A 17,999-nucleotide genomic window follows, 5' to 3' on the forward strand; every position below is an offset into this window, starting at 1 on the left:
TAGTGTCAAGACATGCCCCACTGAAATAGATGTTGGAGAACAAGGGCAACAATGCCTGAGTGACCAGGTGGTTCCTAGCATTTCAGGGTTTTAACTTCCATGTAAAGCATAGGCCAGGGAAACTGCATGGCAATGCTGACGCTCTGTCGAGAGTCCACTGTTTGATGGCAGTTCTTTTAAGGTGCCAAGCCCCCCGGCTTTGGGCAGAGGAAGGGGGGGGGGGGGGTATGCCAGATGGCCACCACCGGACAGGTCCTTGAGGGGAGATATGTATCATCGCAATTGGTAGCTTCGGTGACGTGAGCCCTTAAATCATGCTCCAGCACATATAGTGCTGAGTTATTAGGCCATTCCAAGGCCGGGTTTTACAAGCAGTCAAAAGAGATGGGTGGGAATGACTACTCACTAGGGTTGATCAAATAACTTTGGATAAGTGTTTATCCAAATAGCTATAGCGCTTACCCAATAGCTGCCTCGGGAACCCGGATACCTGGAGCGCTCCCGATAATCAGCTGTTTGGCGCCGCAGCTGTGTGTGTCACGGCTATGTGACAGTCACAACACATACATGGAGAGCCAGGGGTGTGGTTTGGCAGATAAAATGGAGACTGTCTCATTCAGTGCCTGACTATGGAGATGTATGGATCTCCTGTGTGTTGGTCTGTCCTAAAGTCTAAAGAACCGGACACTATCCTTAGCAGGTGAACCCGCAATAGGGTATGGACATTTTCATTTTGTGCCGGAAAAGGCCATATTGTGTTTGCTTATACTTATTATGCAAATTGTCTCTTCAGAGAGGAAGAGGACTAGAACTCTAGTGCCACCTACTGGAAGTAGCAATCCTAAAAGTCAATGACGACCCTTTAACGAGCCTTGTTACATGACTTAGGATAAAAGCCAAGCCAGAATCTCAATTTGCAGACACTGTGTTTCAGGGTACTGCCCCTCGTCAGTGCGTATTTCCTAGAGGAGCATAGCGGCTTTAAGTCTCCTCATCTCGACATGCTTAGCATGTCATTCTCGACAAGGAGAAATGATACTTCTTGGATATTGCTTATACTTAAGCACGTTTATGGAGTTCGTTTATGGAGTTTTAATAAACCTGCCGGGACATTTTAAGGAAACCGCTTCCTATGCCTACCTCAACCACAGCTGAGTGAATACGAACCTCTACAATTTCTATCTATTACACACACTGCGCAAAAAATAAAAGGGAACAATTAAACAACACAATGCAACTCCAAGTGAATCACACTTCTGTGAAATCAACCTGTCCATTTATAAAGTAACACTGATTGTAAATCAATTTCTCCTGCTGTTGTGCAAATGAACAGACAACAAGTAATTAGCAACCCCTATAAAGGAGTGATTCTGCAGGAGGTGACAACAGAGGAGTTCTCTGTTCTCATCCTTTTTGGCTGTTGTTTTGGTCACTTTTGCATTTTGTCATTGCTCTCACCCCTGAGGCGTTGTCTACAAAGCACAGAAGTTCCTCAGTTATTGCAGCTCATCCAGGATGGCACATCAATGCGACATATGGCAACAAGGGTAGTTGTGTGTCAGCACAGTGTAAATAGCGTGGAGCAGATACCAGGAGACCGACTAGGAGACATGGAGGAGGCCGTAGGAGGGCAACAACCCAACAGCAGGACCGCTACCTCCTCCTTTGTGCAAGGAAGAACAGGAGGAGCACTGCCGGAGCCCTGCAAAAAGGACTTCAGCAGGCCACGAACATTCATGTGTCTGCACAAACTGTCAGAAACAGACTCCGCGATGGTGGTTTGATTGCCTGACATCCACAAATGGGTGTTGAGATACACAAATAGGTGCTGTGCTTACAGCACCAACACCGTGCAGGGCGATTGGCATTTGTCAGAGAACACCAAGATTGGCAGATTTGTCATTGGCGCCCTGTGCTCTTCACGGATGAGAGCAGGTTCACACTGAGCACATGTGACAGATATGAAAGTGTCTGGAGACACCGTGGAGAACGTTCTGCTGCCTGCAACATCCTCCAGCATGACCAGTTTGGCAGTGGGTCAACAATGACATGGGGAGGCATTTCTTTGCAAGGCCGCACAGCCCTCAATGTGCTCGCCAGAGGTGCCCTGACTGCCATTAGGTACCTGGATGAGATCCTGAGACCCTTGTGAGACCATATGATGGTGCAGTGGACCCTGGGTTCCTTTTGATGCTACCTCATGTGGCTGAAGTGTGTCAGCAGTTCTTACATGATGAAGGCATTGATGTTATAGACTTACCTGCCTGTTCCCCAAACCTAAGTCCAATCGAGCACATCTGGGACATCATGTCTTGTTCCATCCACCAACGCCACGTTGCACCACAGATCATCCAGGATTGACTGATGCTTTAATACATGTCTGGGAGGAGATCATCCGCCACCCCAGGTGTTGTAGGGAGGTCATACAGGCACATGGAGGCCACACACACTACTGAGCAGGGCTGTGGAGTCGGAGTCGGAGTCGTGGAGTCGGAGTCGGTGCTCATTTTGGTAGAGTCGGAGTTGGAGTCGGTATAAAATGGACCGACTCCGACTCCTAAAATATATAATAAATTGGGTACAGTAATTCAATGCAGAATGTGCTGAATATTTTTTCATAGGAATTTGGGAAAGTTATGAAATGTCCTATAAATGGCTGTTCTATTCCTGATCTAAGGCTACATTCACACACAGCGTTTTTCCTGTGTTTTTTGAGGATACTTTTTTCAGCTGCAAAAGCTGATCATCTTTTTAAAAAACCACATCACCTGAAAGGTTTTTGAGCTCATAGATAATGTTTTCAATAGCAAAAGCAGATTAGAAATCTGCTCTATCTATCCATTTATCCATATCTGTCTATCCATATCGTATCTGTACCAAAAAGAATGAAAACCGGGTAGTACACCAATATATATTCTGTTCTATCTAAATATCTTGATTATGGGATCATAAAAATGATTAAATGTCTGAGGTTCACATTGTACTACAATAAATTTTTCACTTAAATATAAGCAATATGTGTGGGAGTCGGAGTCGTGGAGTCGGAGTTGGAGTCGGTGTAAGGGAAATTGAGGAGTCGGAGTCGCAGGTTTGGCTTACCGACTACACAGCCCTGCTACTGAACATCATTTCCTTGTCTTGAGGCATTTACCCTGATGTTGGATCAGTCTTTAATTTGATTTTCCACTTTGATTTTGAGTATCATTCAAAATCAAGACCTCCGTGGGATATTTATTTTTGTTTATATTGATCATTTTTATGTTTTACTGTTCATAACACATCCCACTATGTAAGGAATAAAGATTTGCAACTGGAATATTTCAATGATATCTAGGCTGTGGAATTTTAGTGCTCCCCTTATTTTTTGAGCAGTAGGCATATGAGTATATGTGTGTATATAAATTATAAATGATCTCTAACAATCCTTTCAATCCACTACGAATCCATACATTACTGGCTGCGGGACACAGAGGCACCGTCCATTGCGGTCATGGCAGGGAAAAGGATACCTTCTATAGCTGCAGGCGATATGACCACCACTGACTTCCAGTATATATTGCTCTTGTACAAAGCCAGATATAACGGCAAAGTGCATCTTCCTCAAAACATCCCCCCCATAGAGCAGATAAGCAATGCTGCAAATGTTCGGTTAGGTGTCGGCCCAAAACGTGAAGTAAATAGGAGGAGACCCCCAGATTAATATTAACTGTGGCTTGGTAAATAAAATAATATGGAGACTGTTCACATATATTACCATATAACAGGGAACAAGATGGCACCACAACACATGAGGTCCACAAGGAACAGGATCTCTTTCCACAGCCCAGAATCCGTGGTGCCCTCCTCTGTCGACTCGATGATGATATAAGCCACATTGGCCAAAACCTAAGAGTAAAAGCAAGACGTTAACCCTGAAATCACACAAAAGACACAATATATGTAGAAAGGTATGTGCCCCCACATCCACCTCCAGGAGCTTCTCTTTCTTCCATATACAGCCAAATACACAAGTATAGAGTCATCCCCTCTTCAAATAAAACAGCTTCCGCTCTTCTGGGAAGGATTTCTTCAATTTGTGTGGTCAGACCCTGGTGTTGGGGAGAGACTGAGCTCACAATCTCAGTTCTAGGATGGGGCCGAGATCCAAGCTCTGTGCGGCCTGTCATGTTCATCCCCCTCCATGTCTGAATGGACTGGGCTTGTGCATTAGGGAACTGAGAAAGAGCTGAAACTTCAGTCTCCATTGAAGTAGGGACCTCCTGCAATGACCAGGTGCACTGTGCTTGGTGATTTACCGCTGTATGCAGCTGCTCGGCCATGAAGCTCCCGGAGGGGGAGCAGTGTTTATGCTGCACCACCAGCCCTTCTGTTACATGTGTGTAAAGGCAGATGACATGGCAGGGGGCTGGATGTTACACCAGGGTTGAGGGGACTAAATGAGAAAGTGGAATTCAATGAGTAAAATGTGTGGCCCAGGACTTCTCTATAGAGCATGTGATCAACACCTGTCACTAATATGAAGTCATGGCACTATTACTAGGATAGATTACTGCTGCACCGTTATAAATTCTGGATGTAATGTCGGGGCACAGTTAATCCTCTACTTCCTGCAGCCATTTTTTTCATTCCGTTTTTTCAGCACAATACCTATTCCCCTTTTCCATTGATATTGATTTATGAGCCATTGTCTAACCACTTAGATGCCGCAGCCCATCCCAACTAGGTATGTAGAGAGTGACTCATATGGTTATGTTGCTGAATACTTGAAAAACAACAACTAGAGCGAGCTGCAATCACTACGGCTACAGGCGTTATGTATGGACATCCTCCCTATAAAGACACAGGATGTGCATGACACAAGGGTGAAGGCGGCAGAAATGTGCACAACATCTCATCCCTACCTGCAGGGGAATCACAATCATGAAGATCTTCTTATCCTTATCGGACAGAATGTGCTTGACGAAGGCCCAGCCGGTTCCAATAAGAGCGATGGTAATGAAGAGTAGCGCGCCTTTCAGCCTGTCAGGTAACAATCCCAGTGTTAGTACCAGAGCGGGTAGGAAATTTTACCACACACTATCCAGCAGCAAGCTATCTGCTTCACATCATTCAGCTGCAAATCACTGAAGGACACAAACAATGGGAAGAAAGGTCCTGTGTGAATGCTTGGGATATTAGAGGATGTGCACATGATCAGTAAACACATACGTGTGCAGCGTCCAACCTGCAGTAGCCATATGTTACAGCATACTGGATGAGATTTCAAAAAAATTCCATGTCCACTATTCATCAAGAGACGCCCGTGACTCACCTGCAGAGACGGACATGCGGCGGCATCGCTCCAGACCGCAGCATGTGAAATTCTTTTGCTGAGACGCGAGTCTCCACATGAGAAATTTCATCCACAGAATGTACTGGACGTGGTGAATCCACACGGTTCAGTGAACACATACAGATTCACCTGCGTTCAATAAAATGCAACACTTTGGACGCAGGGAACAATTGCTGCATCCAAAGAGCTGGTACTTCTGGATCGTCTGCACATACCCTTAAAGGGAACCCGTTACCTGTTTTGGCCGCTATAAGATGCGGTCAAAGCCTTTCAGGGCTTATCTAAAGCATTCTATAATGCTGTAGATAAGCCCCTGATCCGGCCAGAAAGATAAGAAAAATAAAGTATATTATACTCAACCGGGTAGGCGGTCAGGTCCGATGGGTGTCGCAGGTCCGGGTCTGGTGCCTCCGATCTTCTTACGCGGCCGCTCTGCTGCTTGCTTCATCACTCCCCGGCATCGCGCTCCTGCGGAGGCGTACTTCTTTGCTTTGTTGAGGGCAGAGCAAAGTACTGCAGTGCACAAGTACTGGGTCTCTCTGACTTTTCCCAGCGCCTGCACACTGCAGTACTTTGCTTTGCCCTCAACAGAGCAGAGAAGTACGCCTCCGCAGGAGATGGGATGCGTCGAACCCGGACCTGCAATACCCAACAGACCGGACCGGACCGCCTTCCCGCTGTAGATAAGCCTTGAAAAGCAGTGGCCGCATCTTATAGCGGCCAAAACAGGTGACAGGTTCGCTTTAATGTATAATCACTGTCTGGATCAGCCAGAAGAATGGTGAATGCAGCTCTGGAAACTGTAAAAATACACTATATCTGCACATTGAAGGGAACAATGTCTGTTACTCGCCTGTCCTGGCTCCAGTGCTGGGCCACGTTTCCTTCGCCTATGGCTGGCTCCTTCTGTACTAGGCTGTCCCAGGTAACTCTGGTAACCCAGAAAGCATCTCAGATGTCATCACCCAAAACCTTTTAAGGCTGGCTCAGGCAGCTATGAGTTATCTCAGTATTCAGGAAGTATAGCAAGCTCCAAGCTAACATGTTTTTGTAGGCTTTAGTTTCATTTTCCTCAGAACTCTGCTCCAACCAGATGGATAATTATCCTCCTTACATCTCCTGTCTGCTCCTTCTACCTCAAATTCCCCGACTCATAAATCCCCTTTCAGCTTTGCGGAGTTAAACGACAAGTAACAAGCTGATCTCTGCCATCATGGTACTGACTGCATATATGTCTCTGCTATTAACCTCATCCCTGCTGAAAGTTCTTGATTACATTAACATCTCTAATAGAATTAATGCAAATCAATTCACTGGGCAGTAATCTCTGGCTGCTGTACTGAAGCTCTGAGAGCCGCCCCTACCTCCTGGCATCTAAGGCTCTTTTGAGCTGCCACCCTAGAACAACATCACCTGTGCGTCACGTCATGCCAGACTAATAAAAAAAAAAGCTGTGGAGGCCGGGGAGATAGGAGGCGCTTCTCCCACTCCTGTCTAGGGGCTTCAGATTATCGACGTGGTCGCTGGTAATAGAAATCAATTCAGACCAACTTCTGTCTCTGCTATTAACCTAACCTCTGCTGTAAGTTCTTGATTGCATATATAGAATTGCGCAAAAGCTCTAGGCAGGTGTGGAAAAAATACTGCAGAGTAAGCTTTCATATATAGAAGTGTTAATAGATAACTGCATCACTTCTTGTCATCACTTGCACACAGGTTATGAAGGAACTCGGCAGGAAGTTGTGCTAACATCTTGGAGGACTGACCCCAGATCTTCTGTGTATGAGGCTTGTGCAGATCCTTCGGTCTCTTCCTGTGATCCCAGACTGACTGGATCATGTGAGATCAGGAATCTGTGGGGCCCGATCATCACTTCCAGAACTCTTATTTCTTTATGATGAAAGAAGCCATGGAAGTGAGTCTGGTATCACATAAAAGACAGAAGGATCTGCACAAGCCTAAGGCTAGTTTCACATTAGCGTTTACGGCCGCAGCGTCGGGCTGCGCACGGCGCCGCTAAGCCCCCACCCCTGCCGCGCCGGTAGCTCCGCCTACGGACTCAAGACGCTGCATGCGTCCCCTATCTTTAGCACTGGGGACGCAGGCCGTGCGCATTATGCGTTTGGCAGGGCATGCGTCCTTTTGACGCTGCGCCGAGTGCACCAAATTGCAACCTGTTGCAATTGGCGCTGGTCGGCGCAGAGTCAAAAGGACGCATGCGCCGCCAAACGCATACTGCGCACGGCCTGCGTCCCCAGTGCTAAAGATAGGGGACGCAGGTTGCATGCAGCGTCATGCGTCCGTAGGCGGAGCTACCGGTGGAGGCGCGGCAGGGGGCGGGGCTTAGCGGCGTCCGTAAACGCTAATGTGAAACTAGCCTTACACACAGAAGAAATCTGTTTTTCTCAAAAATAGACAAATCTTTATTACACACAAACATCATTTAAAAACAGAAGGGTTATGAGGTAGTACAAGATAAAACAACACGTGGTGCAGCCATACAATATAAGCAGTGGGGGTACAAATGTGATTTATTTATGCAGATAAAGTTTTATTATATCACACAAAATGTTTTGAAGACTGTATCTAGTTGCCCAGAGAATAAATGTACATATACCGTATATACTCGCGTATAAGCCGAGATTTTCAGCCCATTTTTTTGGGCTGAAAGTCCGTCCCCCACCCCTCTCGGCTTATACTCGAGTCATATACTCCAGGGGGTCAGCGGGGGAGGTGGAGCAGGGGTGTCCGATAATACTTGCCCCCCCCCCCCGGCGCGTCTCTGCAGCCCCCCTGCTTCTCCCGGTCTCAGGCGCCTTCCTTCAGCGGTCACGTGGTACCACTCATTAAAGTCAAGAATATGTGCATATTCATGACTTGAATGAGTGATACCACGTGACCGCTGAAGGAAGGAAGAGCTGCCGGAGACGCAGGGGCTGCAGAGACCGTGCAAGGAGGGGGTAAGTATATGCGATATTCACCTGTCCCCAGGCCATCGCTGCGCGCCGCTCTGTCCTCCGCGTCCTCTGTCAGTGACGTTCAGGTCAGAGGGTGCGATGACGTGGTTAGTACGCGCCCTCTGCCTGAACGTCACTGACAGAGGACCCGGAAGACAGAGCGGCACACAGCTGGACCGGGGACAGGTGAATATCTCAGGTGCCAGGTCCTGAGCCAGCGGTGATACCGGCACCTTTCCCCCCATAGCGTGCCGGTGTCCCCGCCTGCTTAGAACACCGGCACCTGGCCCCCAGCGACGAGAGGTGAGTATGTCATTTTTTTTTTTTATTTGCGGCAGCATATGGGCCTATTCTATGGAACATCTTATGGGGCATAATCTATGGAGCATCTTATGGGGGCATAATCTATGGAACATTTATGGGGCATAATCTATGGAGCATCTTATGGGGCAGCATAATTTATGGAGCATTTAATGGGGCAGCATATGGGGACATGATCTATGGAGCATAATCTATGGAGCATTTTATGGGGCTATAACCTTTATGGAGCAGCATATGGGGCATAATCTATGGAGCACCTTATGGGGCCATTATTAACCTTGGTGCAGCATTATATGGGGCATATTTTGTATGGAGCATCTTATGGGGCAATCATGAACTGTATGGAGCATTACATGGGGCTCCTGATTCAATCTGGATATTCAAAAACATTCAACCTACTGATGTCTCAATTAATTTTACTTTTATTGGTATCTATTTTTATTTTAGAAATTTACCAGTAGCTGCTGCATTTCCCACCCTAGGCTTATACGCAAGTCAATAAGTTTTCTCAGTTTTTTGCGTCAAAATTAGAGGGGTCGGCTTATACTCGGGTCGGCTTATGCACAAGTATATACGGTACATAGGCAGATAAAAGTAACTTGATATAGAAAAAGGGAAAAAATAACCAGCAAATAAATTTACTATGAACTAATTAAGACATAGTTGTCATCAAAATAATGATGGATATTACCATAAACACTTTTATATGGTTTCTTCCTTTAGCAGCCCAAAAGTAAATACTGGGCTGTCACATACATCAAGCAATACAAATGGCTAATAGCTATGGACTGAAAAACAATTTTTTCCCCTCTAAATTTCTGACTTCCCAAGGAGCTGGCTATAGGCACTTGGCTAAATACCAATGCATATAGGGGGAATTTGCACCAATATATGCTTAGCACTCACACAAACACTGTATCGCCATCTAGTGACGTGTGCCAAGAAGTGCAGATTTAAGTGCAAATATTTAACTCCCCTTAAATATTTAAAGTAATTTCTAGATATGCAAGATATGGGAGGTGACAAACACTTTTACAATATTGGATCAAATTGTTTTACCACAATGTGTTTATGGTAATATCATTATTTTGATGACAACTATGTCTGTCTAAATTAGCTCATAGTAAATTTATTTGCTGGATATTTTTTCCCTTTTTCTATATCAAGTTCATTTTATCTGTCTATGTATATTGCCATTTATTCTCTGGGCACTAGATGCAGTCTGTATAAATAAAACCCACATTTGTACCCCACTGCTTATATTGTATATTTGGACCACGTGTTTTATCTTGTACCTCAATAACCTTTATGTTTTTAAATGATGTTTGTGTAATAAAAAGATTTTTTGTCTAATAGTTCTCTTATTTTTATTGGTAGGAAAATTCAGTAATAATTTAGGAGATACTGGATGAATTAAATTGGCACAACTATCAGATATTTTGTCTCATACACAGAAGATCTGAGGTCAGTGCTCCAAGACGTTTCGAACAACCTCCTGCAGAGTTCCTTATAACCTGTGGATGAATACCTGATGCAGTTATCTATTAAAGCTTATATTTCTGGCAGCCTCTTACACTGCAGCATTCTTTCCACACCTGCCTAAAACTTTTACACAGTTCCGTACGCTCTGCTACTAACCATATTTCTGCTGCAAATTCTGGACTGCACATCCTTCACTGCTGTTCTTGTATGTGACTTCTCTTCAGCTGCATTTAGTTCTTCCAGCTTCGCATCCCATCTCTTGTTCTGCATAACTTTTGTACTGGTCCTCACTAATCCACTTGCGGTGCTTTTCTGCCATGTTGCCCTCTCTGCTCCGAGCTTCTCAACCTGTCCTACAGCTTAAAGGGAATGTGCCTCCATTTTTCGTTTTGTATTGATAAATATTAATCATATAATCAATTATTTTTAATACAAAAATGAAAATGTCATGCTTTCAATGATTTTTAATCATTAATCATTTTCAATCTGCCATTGATCATTTTCAATCTGCTGGGGGCTGCCATTTTTATTTGCTGGTGTGTAAGTGTCTGATCACCAGACTTACACACCTGAAACATGGCAGCCCCTGAGCATAAGAGATTGCAGTTGCTGTCCGATCACATCTCCTACACTGTGGCTGAACTGGGCACACCCCTTGGGTTGTCAGGGGAGCGAGGCGCCATTTTGTTGTAGTCCACAGCAGAGCTCTTAACTATGATTTCCCCATGTCATTGCTCCCAATGTTCAGCGCGATGGGTGACACGAGCTTCAGGAATGTGGCAAACACTGAGCGGAAGGGTCTTGGGTTGTGGTGAGGATCAGGGCGGTGATTGACAGCCTTGACATTGTACTACTAATCCCAGTCTACCGAGCTGTTCTCACCCCTGGAGAAGTCCCCACCGCAGAGCTGCTCTGAGCAGCGAGAAGAGTATTGCAGAGGTGACTTCTTCCAGCGTTGAGAACAGCTCGGTAGACTGGGATTAGTAGTACAATGTCAGGCTGCCAACCATGTGTGATACAGACTGCAGTGCCACATATCTAATGCCATCATGTGTGACACATCCTGCAGTACCACGTATCTAATGTCATGTGTGAAAGAGCCTGCAGCACCATGTATCTAATGCCATCATGTGTGATACAACCCGCAGTACCATGTATCTAATGCCATCATGTGTGATACACCCTGCAGTACCATGTATCTAATCCCATTATGTGTAACAGAGCCTGCAGTGCCACATATCTAATGCTATCATGTGTGATACAGTCTGCAGTACCATGCATCTAATCCCATTATGTGTGATACAGCCTGAAGTACCATGTACACACGTGGTCAAAATTGTTGGTACCCCTCATTTAATGACAGAAAAACCCACAATGGTGACAGAAATAACTTGAATCTGACAGAAGTAATAATAAATCAAAAATCTATGAAAATGAACTAATGGAGAGTCAGATACATGGATTTTTGTGATAAACTCACCGTAAAATCCTTTTCTCCGAGAAGCTCATTGTGGGACACAGGTACTGTGGGTGTATGCTACTGCCACCTGGAGGCTGACACTAAGTGAAAAAAAGAGGTTAGCTCCTCCTCCGCCGTATACACCCTTGCCCCGGTTGCGGGCGGAATCAGTTTGGTGTAAAAGCAGTAGGTGGATCAAACGAAAATCAGACTATCAACCTTAATGAAAACAACATGTCTAGAAAAGACACCACCCTAATATCAAAAAAGGTACAGTGCCTTGCAAAAGTATTCCGCCCCCTGGAACTTTTCAACCTTTTCCCACAGATCATGCTTCAAACAAAGATACCAAAAGTAAATTTTTGGTGAAGAATCAACAACAAGTGGAACACAATTGTGAAGTTGAAAGAAATTTATTGGTTATTTTAAATTTTTGTGGAAAGTCAAAAACTGAAAAGTGGGGCGTGCAATATTATTCGGCCCCTTTAACTTAATACTTTGTTGCGCCAACTTTTGCTGCGATTACAGCTGGAAGTCGCTTGGGGTATGTCTCTAACAGTTTTGTACATCGAGAGACTGAAATTCTTGCCCATTCTTCCTTGGCAAACAGCTCGAACTCAGTGAGGTTTGATGGAGATCGTTTGTTAACACAAGTTTTCAGCTCTTTCCAGAGATTCTCGATTGGATTCAGGTCTGGACTTTGACTTGGCCATTCTAACACCTGGATACGTTTATTTGTGAACCATTCCATTGTAGATTTTGCTTTATGTTTGGGATCAATGTCTTGTTGGAAGACAAATCTCTGTCCCAGTCTCAGGTCTTTTGCACACTCCAACAGGTTTTCTTTAGGAATGGTCCTGTATTTGGCTCAATCCATCTTCCCATCAATTTTAACCATCTTTCCTGTCCCTGCTGAAGAAAAGCAGCCCCAAACCATGATACTGCCACCACCATGTTTGACAGTGGGGATGGTGTGTTCAGGGTGACGAGCTGTGTTGCCTTTACGCCAAACATATCGTTTTGCATTGTTGCCAAAAAGTTCGATTTTGGTTTCATCTGACCAGAGAACCTTCTTCCACATGTTTGGTGTGTCTCTCAGGTGGCTTGTGGCAAACTTTAAACACTTTTTATGGATATCTTTGAGAAAGGGCTTTCTTCTTGCCACTCTTCCATAAAGGCCAGATTTGTGCAGTGTACGACTGATTGTTGTCCACCTCAGCTGTAGATCTCTGCAGTTCATCCAGAGTGATAATGGGCCTCTTGGCTGCATCTCTGATCAGTCTTCTCCTTGTTTGAGATGAAAGTTTAGAGGGATGGCCGGGTCTTGGTAGATTTGCATTGGTATGATACTCCATCCATTTCAATATAATCACCTGCACAGTGTTCCTTGGGAAGTTTAAAGTTTTGGAAATCATTTTGTATCCAAATCCAGTTTAAGCTTCTCTACAACAGTATCAAGGACCTGCCTGTTGTGTTCCTTGGTCTTCATGATGCTCTCTGTGCTTCAAACAGAACCCTGATTACACACAGGTGGATTATATTTATCATCATTAGTCATTTAGGACAACATTGGATCATTCAGAGATCCACAATGAACTTCTGTAGTGAGTTTGCTGCACTGAAAGTAAAGGGGCCGAATAATATTGCACGCCCCACTTTTCAGTTTTTGACTTTCCACAAAAATTTAAAATAACCAATAAATTTCGTTCAACTTCACAATTGTTTTCCACTTGTTCTTCACCAAAAATTTACATTTGGTATCTTTATGTTTGAAGCATGATATATGGGAAAAGGTTGAAAAGTTCCACGGGGCCGAATACTTTCGCAAGGCACTGTAGTTTAAACAAAACAGAAGCCAACTTGGCCAACAGGGTGGGTGCTGTGTCCCCCAATGAGCGTCTCAGAGAAAAGGATTTTACGGTGAGTTTATCATAAAAATCCATGTTTCTCCTTTGCCTCATTGGGTGACACAGGTACTGTGGGACGTCCTAAAGCAGTCCCTGGGTGGGAAGTTGACTCACCGATCCAAGCTACCTGCACCTCCTGTCTAAAGGTGCGCCACTGCTGCTTGGAGAATCCTTCTACCCAGACTCGCATCTGATGAAGCCGGAGTATGGATATTGTAGTGCTTTGCGAATGTACGCAAGCTGGACCAGGTTACAGCCTTGCAAACCTGTTCCGCCAATGCCTGGTGCCGAAGTGCCCAAGAGGCGCCCACTGCCCGAGTAGAGTGCGCTCTGATCCCTGCTGGAACTGATGTGCCTCTGATACGGTAAGACTCCTGAATAGTCAAACGAATCCATCTGGATATGGTCGATTTTGAGGCAGCAAGTCCCTTCCTGCGCCCCTTGGGAAGCACGAACAGCGTGTCCGTCTGATGAAAGGGTGCCGTCAGCGACACGTACCTCCTGAGAGCTCTCACCAGGTCCAACGTATGAAGAGCCTTTTCCACACAGTGTACCGGTGCTGGACAAAAAGAGGGCAGGACAATATCCTCATTAATGTGAAACGAAGAAACGACCTTCGGCAGAAAAGGAGGGGCTGGTCTGAGAACCACCTTATCTTTGTGGAAGACCAGAAACGGAGCTCAGCAGGATAGAGCTGCCAGCTATGAGACCCGCCTGATTGACGTTATCGCCACAAGAAATACTACCTTCCAAGAAAGGTAGGTTAAAAGAGACCTCATGTAACGGTTCAAATGGAGCCTCCTGTAGAACACTTAGGACCAGGTTAAGGTCCCAAGCGTCCAGGGGTGCCCTATAAGGAGGTACCAAGTGGGAGACTCCCTGAATGAAAGTCTTCACCTGCAGATTGGTAGCAATCCTGCGCTGGAACAGAACGGATAAGGCCGATATTTGTCTCCTGAGGGAACTTGGGGCCAAGCCTGAGTCTAGGCCAGACTGGAGAAAAGCCAAGATGTTGGGAATAAAAAAATCTCAGTGGAGAACAACCATGGCTCCGACACCATGTGAAGAAATCCTTCCAGGTGTGGTGATTAATACGTGCTGAAGCCAGCTTCCGGGCGCTAACCATTGTAGCGACCACATTGCGGCCGAACCCAGCCTGGGTTAGATTCCAGGATTCAACAGCCAAGCCATCAAACACAGGGCCCCTGAGTTCGGGTGCTAGATCGGGCCCTGGGACAGTAGGTCTGGGCGCTCTGGCAGGCGCCAAGGAACATCGGCGAGTAGTTGTACTAGGTCTGCGTACCATGCCCGACGAGGCCAATCTGGGGCCAGCAGAATCACTGGCAACCCTTCCGCCTTGATCTTCTTGATGACCCTTGGAAGTAGTGGCAACTGGGGAAATAGATATGGGAGGCGAAACTGGTTCCATGGCAGAACCAGCTTATCCACGGCAATTGTCTGCGGATCCCGGGATCGAGCGACAAACGCTGATACCTTGGTGTTCACTCTGGAGGCCATTAGGTCAACATCCGACGTCCCCGATCGTTGACAAATCTGCTGGAAGATCTCGGGGTGAAGTGACCGTTCCCCGGAAGCGAGACCCTGCTGGCTGAGGAAGTCTGCCGCCCAGTTCTCCACGCCCGGGATGTGGACTCCCGATACCGCCAAGTTTTTTCTCTCGGCCCAATGAAGCACATGCCCTACCTCGCGCATGGCTGCACCGCTGCAGGTGCCCCCCTGATGATTTATGTAAGCCACAGCCGTGGCGTTGTCTGACTGAATCCGGACGGGCCGGCCTGCTAGAAGGGATGAAACTGTCACAGAGCTAGCTGGATTGCCCGTATTTCCAACAAGTTGATTGGGAGGCGTGCCTCCTGCGGCGACCACTGTCCCTTGGTCGTGTGGTGGCGAAAAACCGCTCCCCAGTCGACTAGGCTGGCGTGGGTTGTCACCACCAACCAATGGTCTAGGTGATAAGGCATGCCCTGGAGAAGTGAGGGACTGGCTGTCCACCACCCGAGTGCCTGTGTGACCTGCGTGGGCAACCGGCTCCGGCGATCGAGAAAAAAATAGTTTTTTTTTCCCAGGCTGACAAGAGGGCGTGCTGCAGGGGGCGAAGATGGAGCTGGGCAAACGGAATTGCCTCCATTGCTGGCACCAGCTTTCCTAGAATCCTCATGCAGAAGCGGATGGTATGAGGGATCAGTTGGCGCAGCTTCCAGACTCCCTGCCAGAGAGCTAAGGCCATGTCCCGAGGGAGAATTACCAACCCTCGGGAAGAGTCGAAGATCATCCCTAAGAAGGAGATCCTCTGAGCTGGCACAGGAGATGACTTTTTCAGATTGACCAACCATCCTAAGCGGGAAAGAGTATCTAGTGTGACCAAGAGGTAGTCTAAAAAAGGAAAGACAACTATGCCCCGGGAGTGCAGCGTGGCCATGACGACTGCCGTGACTTTTGTGAATATCCTGGGAGCGGAGGCCAACCTGAAGGGTAGTGCTGCGAACTGAAAGTGTAGGCCGCTGATGGCGAAGTGCAGGAACCTTTGGTGCGGGGGAAAAATGGGGATGTTTAAGTAGGCGTCTTGGATATAGATAGAGGCCAAGTATTCTCCCCACCCCGTGGCAGATATGACTGAACGGAGAGACTCCATCCGGAAATGTCTGATACTGATAAAGCTCCTGAACAAGTTTAGGTCCAGAATGGGCCTGACCGCCCCATCCTTTTTGGACACCGTGAACAGGTTGGAGTAGATATTTTTCGTTCTCCGGTATGGGAACAATGACTCCGTTGTGCTGGAGTAATTTTATGGCCTTGAGTAAAGCCCTTGCTCGGGCGATTACTTTTGGAGGACAGGAAAGAAAAAACCGTCTTGGGAGGGTATTTGATGAATTCAATCTTGTACCCCGAGGACACCAGCTCTGTTACCCACGTGATGTGTGAGACGGAGAGCCAGGCGTGACGAAACCAAAGCAGGCGGCCGCCTACCTTGCTGAAGTCGCCTTGAGATTGCCTCGAGTCATTTGGCTGCAGATCTCTGGGACCAAGGACCTCTTCATCTGGGCTGGTGGGTACGCATTCTCCCCAACGGGTTGACTCTATATGAGACCCGCCGATCCCTGTCCTGGCTGGGACGACCTGAAGCGGCGGAAATGGTCGCTGCAGCCCACCAGGGGTTGCGAAATGACCGAAACCGTGTCTGAGGTTGGTGGCGAAACGGCTGTTTAACCCCTTGTTGAGGGTGGAAACTGCTCTTTCCACCTGTGGAATCAAAGATGAGCTGATCCAACTTCTCCCCAAATAGGTGACCGCTCTGATAAGGCAAGGAAGTCAGGGATTTCTTGGAAGTTGTGTCTGCCCGCCATGTCCTCAACTATAAAGCCCTCCTAATGGAGATCGCATTTGCCGCAGCGAGAGCCACGCAGTTGGCCGCATCCAAAGACGCATTAATTAGATAGTCCCCGGCCAAAGTGATCCGATTTGCGATCTCTGATACCTCTGCTGGTAGGTCCATACCCTGCAGGGCTCTGTTCAATGATTCTGACCAAGCCATCATGGCCTTTGCTACCCAGGTTGCCGCAAGTGAGGGGGAGAGTGCTGAAACTGATGCCTCAAATACTGAGCGAGCTAGGCTATGAGGCGTTCAGTGGGATCCTTGATAGAGGACCCACTAGGTATTGATAACAGGGTCCTAGAGGCCAAGCGTGACATGGCTGGATCTACCTTTGGGGACTCTGCCCACTTCTTACGGAGATCAGGGGCGAACGGATACATCGCCTCGAGCGCCTTTTGCCCTGAGAACCGTTTGTCGGGCCGCTCCCTGTGTTGTTGTACTATGTCCTCAAACTCTGGGTGAGAACTAAACACTATGCGGCCACTTTGCTCGCTTAAATGAGACCTTGTGACCTGAGGCCAAGGTGGAATCATCTTCAATCCCAAGCGTCTGGTTGACGGCCTCAATGAGACAATTGATTCCCGGTATTCTGGAGTACCCAATCAAGCGGCTCATCCGAGTCGTAATCTGAGCTGCCGTTAACGACCCTTGGTGAAGGTAAGCGAGAGGCCGAACTTATGGATGCCGAAGCACCAGACGGACTGGGAGACACTGTTTGGGTTTGTTTCCCCCGCGTCTGCCTGGAGTGAGAGCGGCCCCTGCAGGCCAGAGGCTCCTGTGAGGTGGAGGACCCCTCTAACACAGGCGTGCCGCTATCCCTGCCCCTATCTGAGGCCCGAAGGGACTCGATTGCTCTCGTAAGTGATGCCATGGACTGCGACAGGGACAGAGCCCATTCCGGGGGGCTCAGTACTCTGGTCTCGGTCGCAGGGGAGGGCTCCTGGGCACGTTCGGAATCGCAGGCTTCGCAAATCTGCTTGGCTTGCCCCGTGGGAAGGCGGACTGACAGGAGGTGCACGCAACATATAAGAATGTGTGTGCCTTTACTTTCCTGAACATCATGGTTGCTAAGTGATATGCCAAGGCCCAAAAAGCTGCTTAGCCTCTGGAAAACACAGAGGGTAGCCTTCCTCCAGGGGTAGCACTT

The 17,999-nt window shown here is 47.1% G+C and overlaps 1 protein-coding gene across 2 annotated transcripts in view; it reads right to left on the reverse strand.

Annotated features, from left to right (window-relative positions):
• Positions 1–17,999, reverse strand: part of GPR107 (G protein-coupled receptor 107) — a 111,320-nt gene that overhangs the window by 54,289 nt on the left and 39,032 nt on the right. For both annotated transcript variants that reach the window (XM_073555910.1, XM_073555911.1), the window contains exons 12-13: positions 4,902–5,019; positions 3,755–3,885 (exon numbers count right to left, since the gene is read on the reverse strand). In XM_073555910.1, coding sequence (XP_073412011.1) covers positions 3,755–3,885; positions 4,902–5,019 — 249 coding nt within the window. The remainder of the gene's footprint in view (positions 1–3,754; positions 3,886–4,901; positions 5,020–17,999) is intronic.

The sequence above is a fragment of the Dendrobates tinctorius genome, unplaced genomic scaffold (assembly GCF_039654945.1).
Source record: "Dendrobates tinctorius isolate UK_male_01 unplaced genomic scaffold, ASM3965494v1 ptg000231l, whole genome shotgun sequence".
Taxonomy (NCBI): domain Eukaryota; kingdom Metazoa; phylum Chordata; class Amphibia; order Anura; family Dendrobatidae; genus Dendrobates; species Dendrobates tinctorius.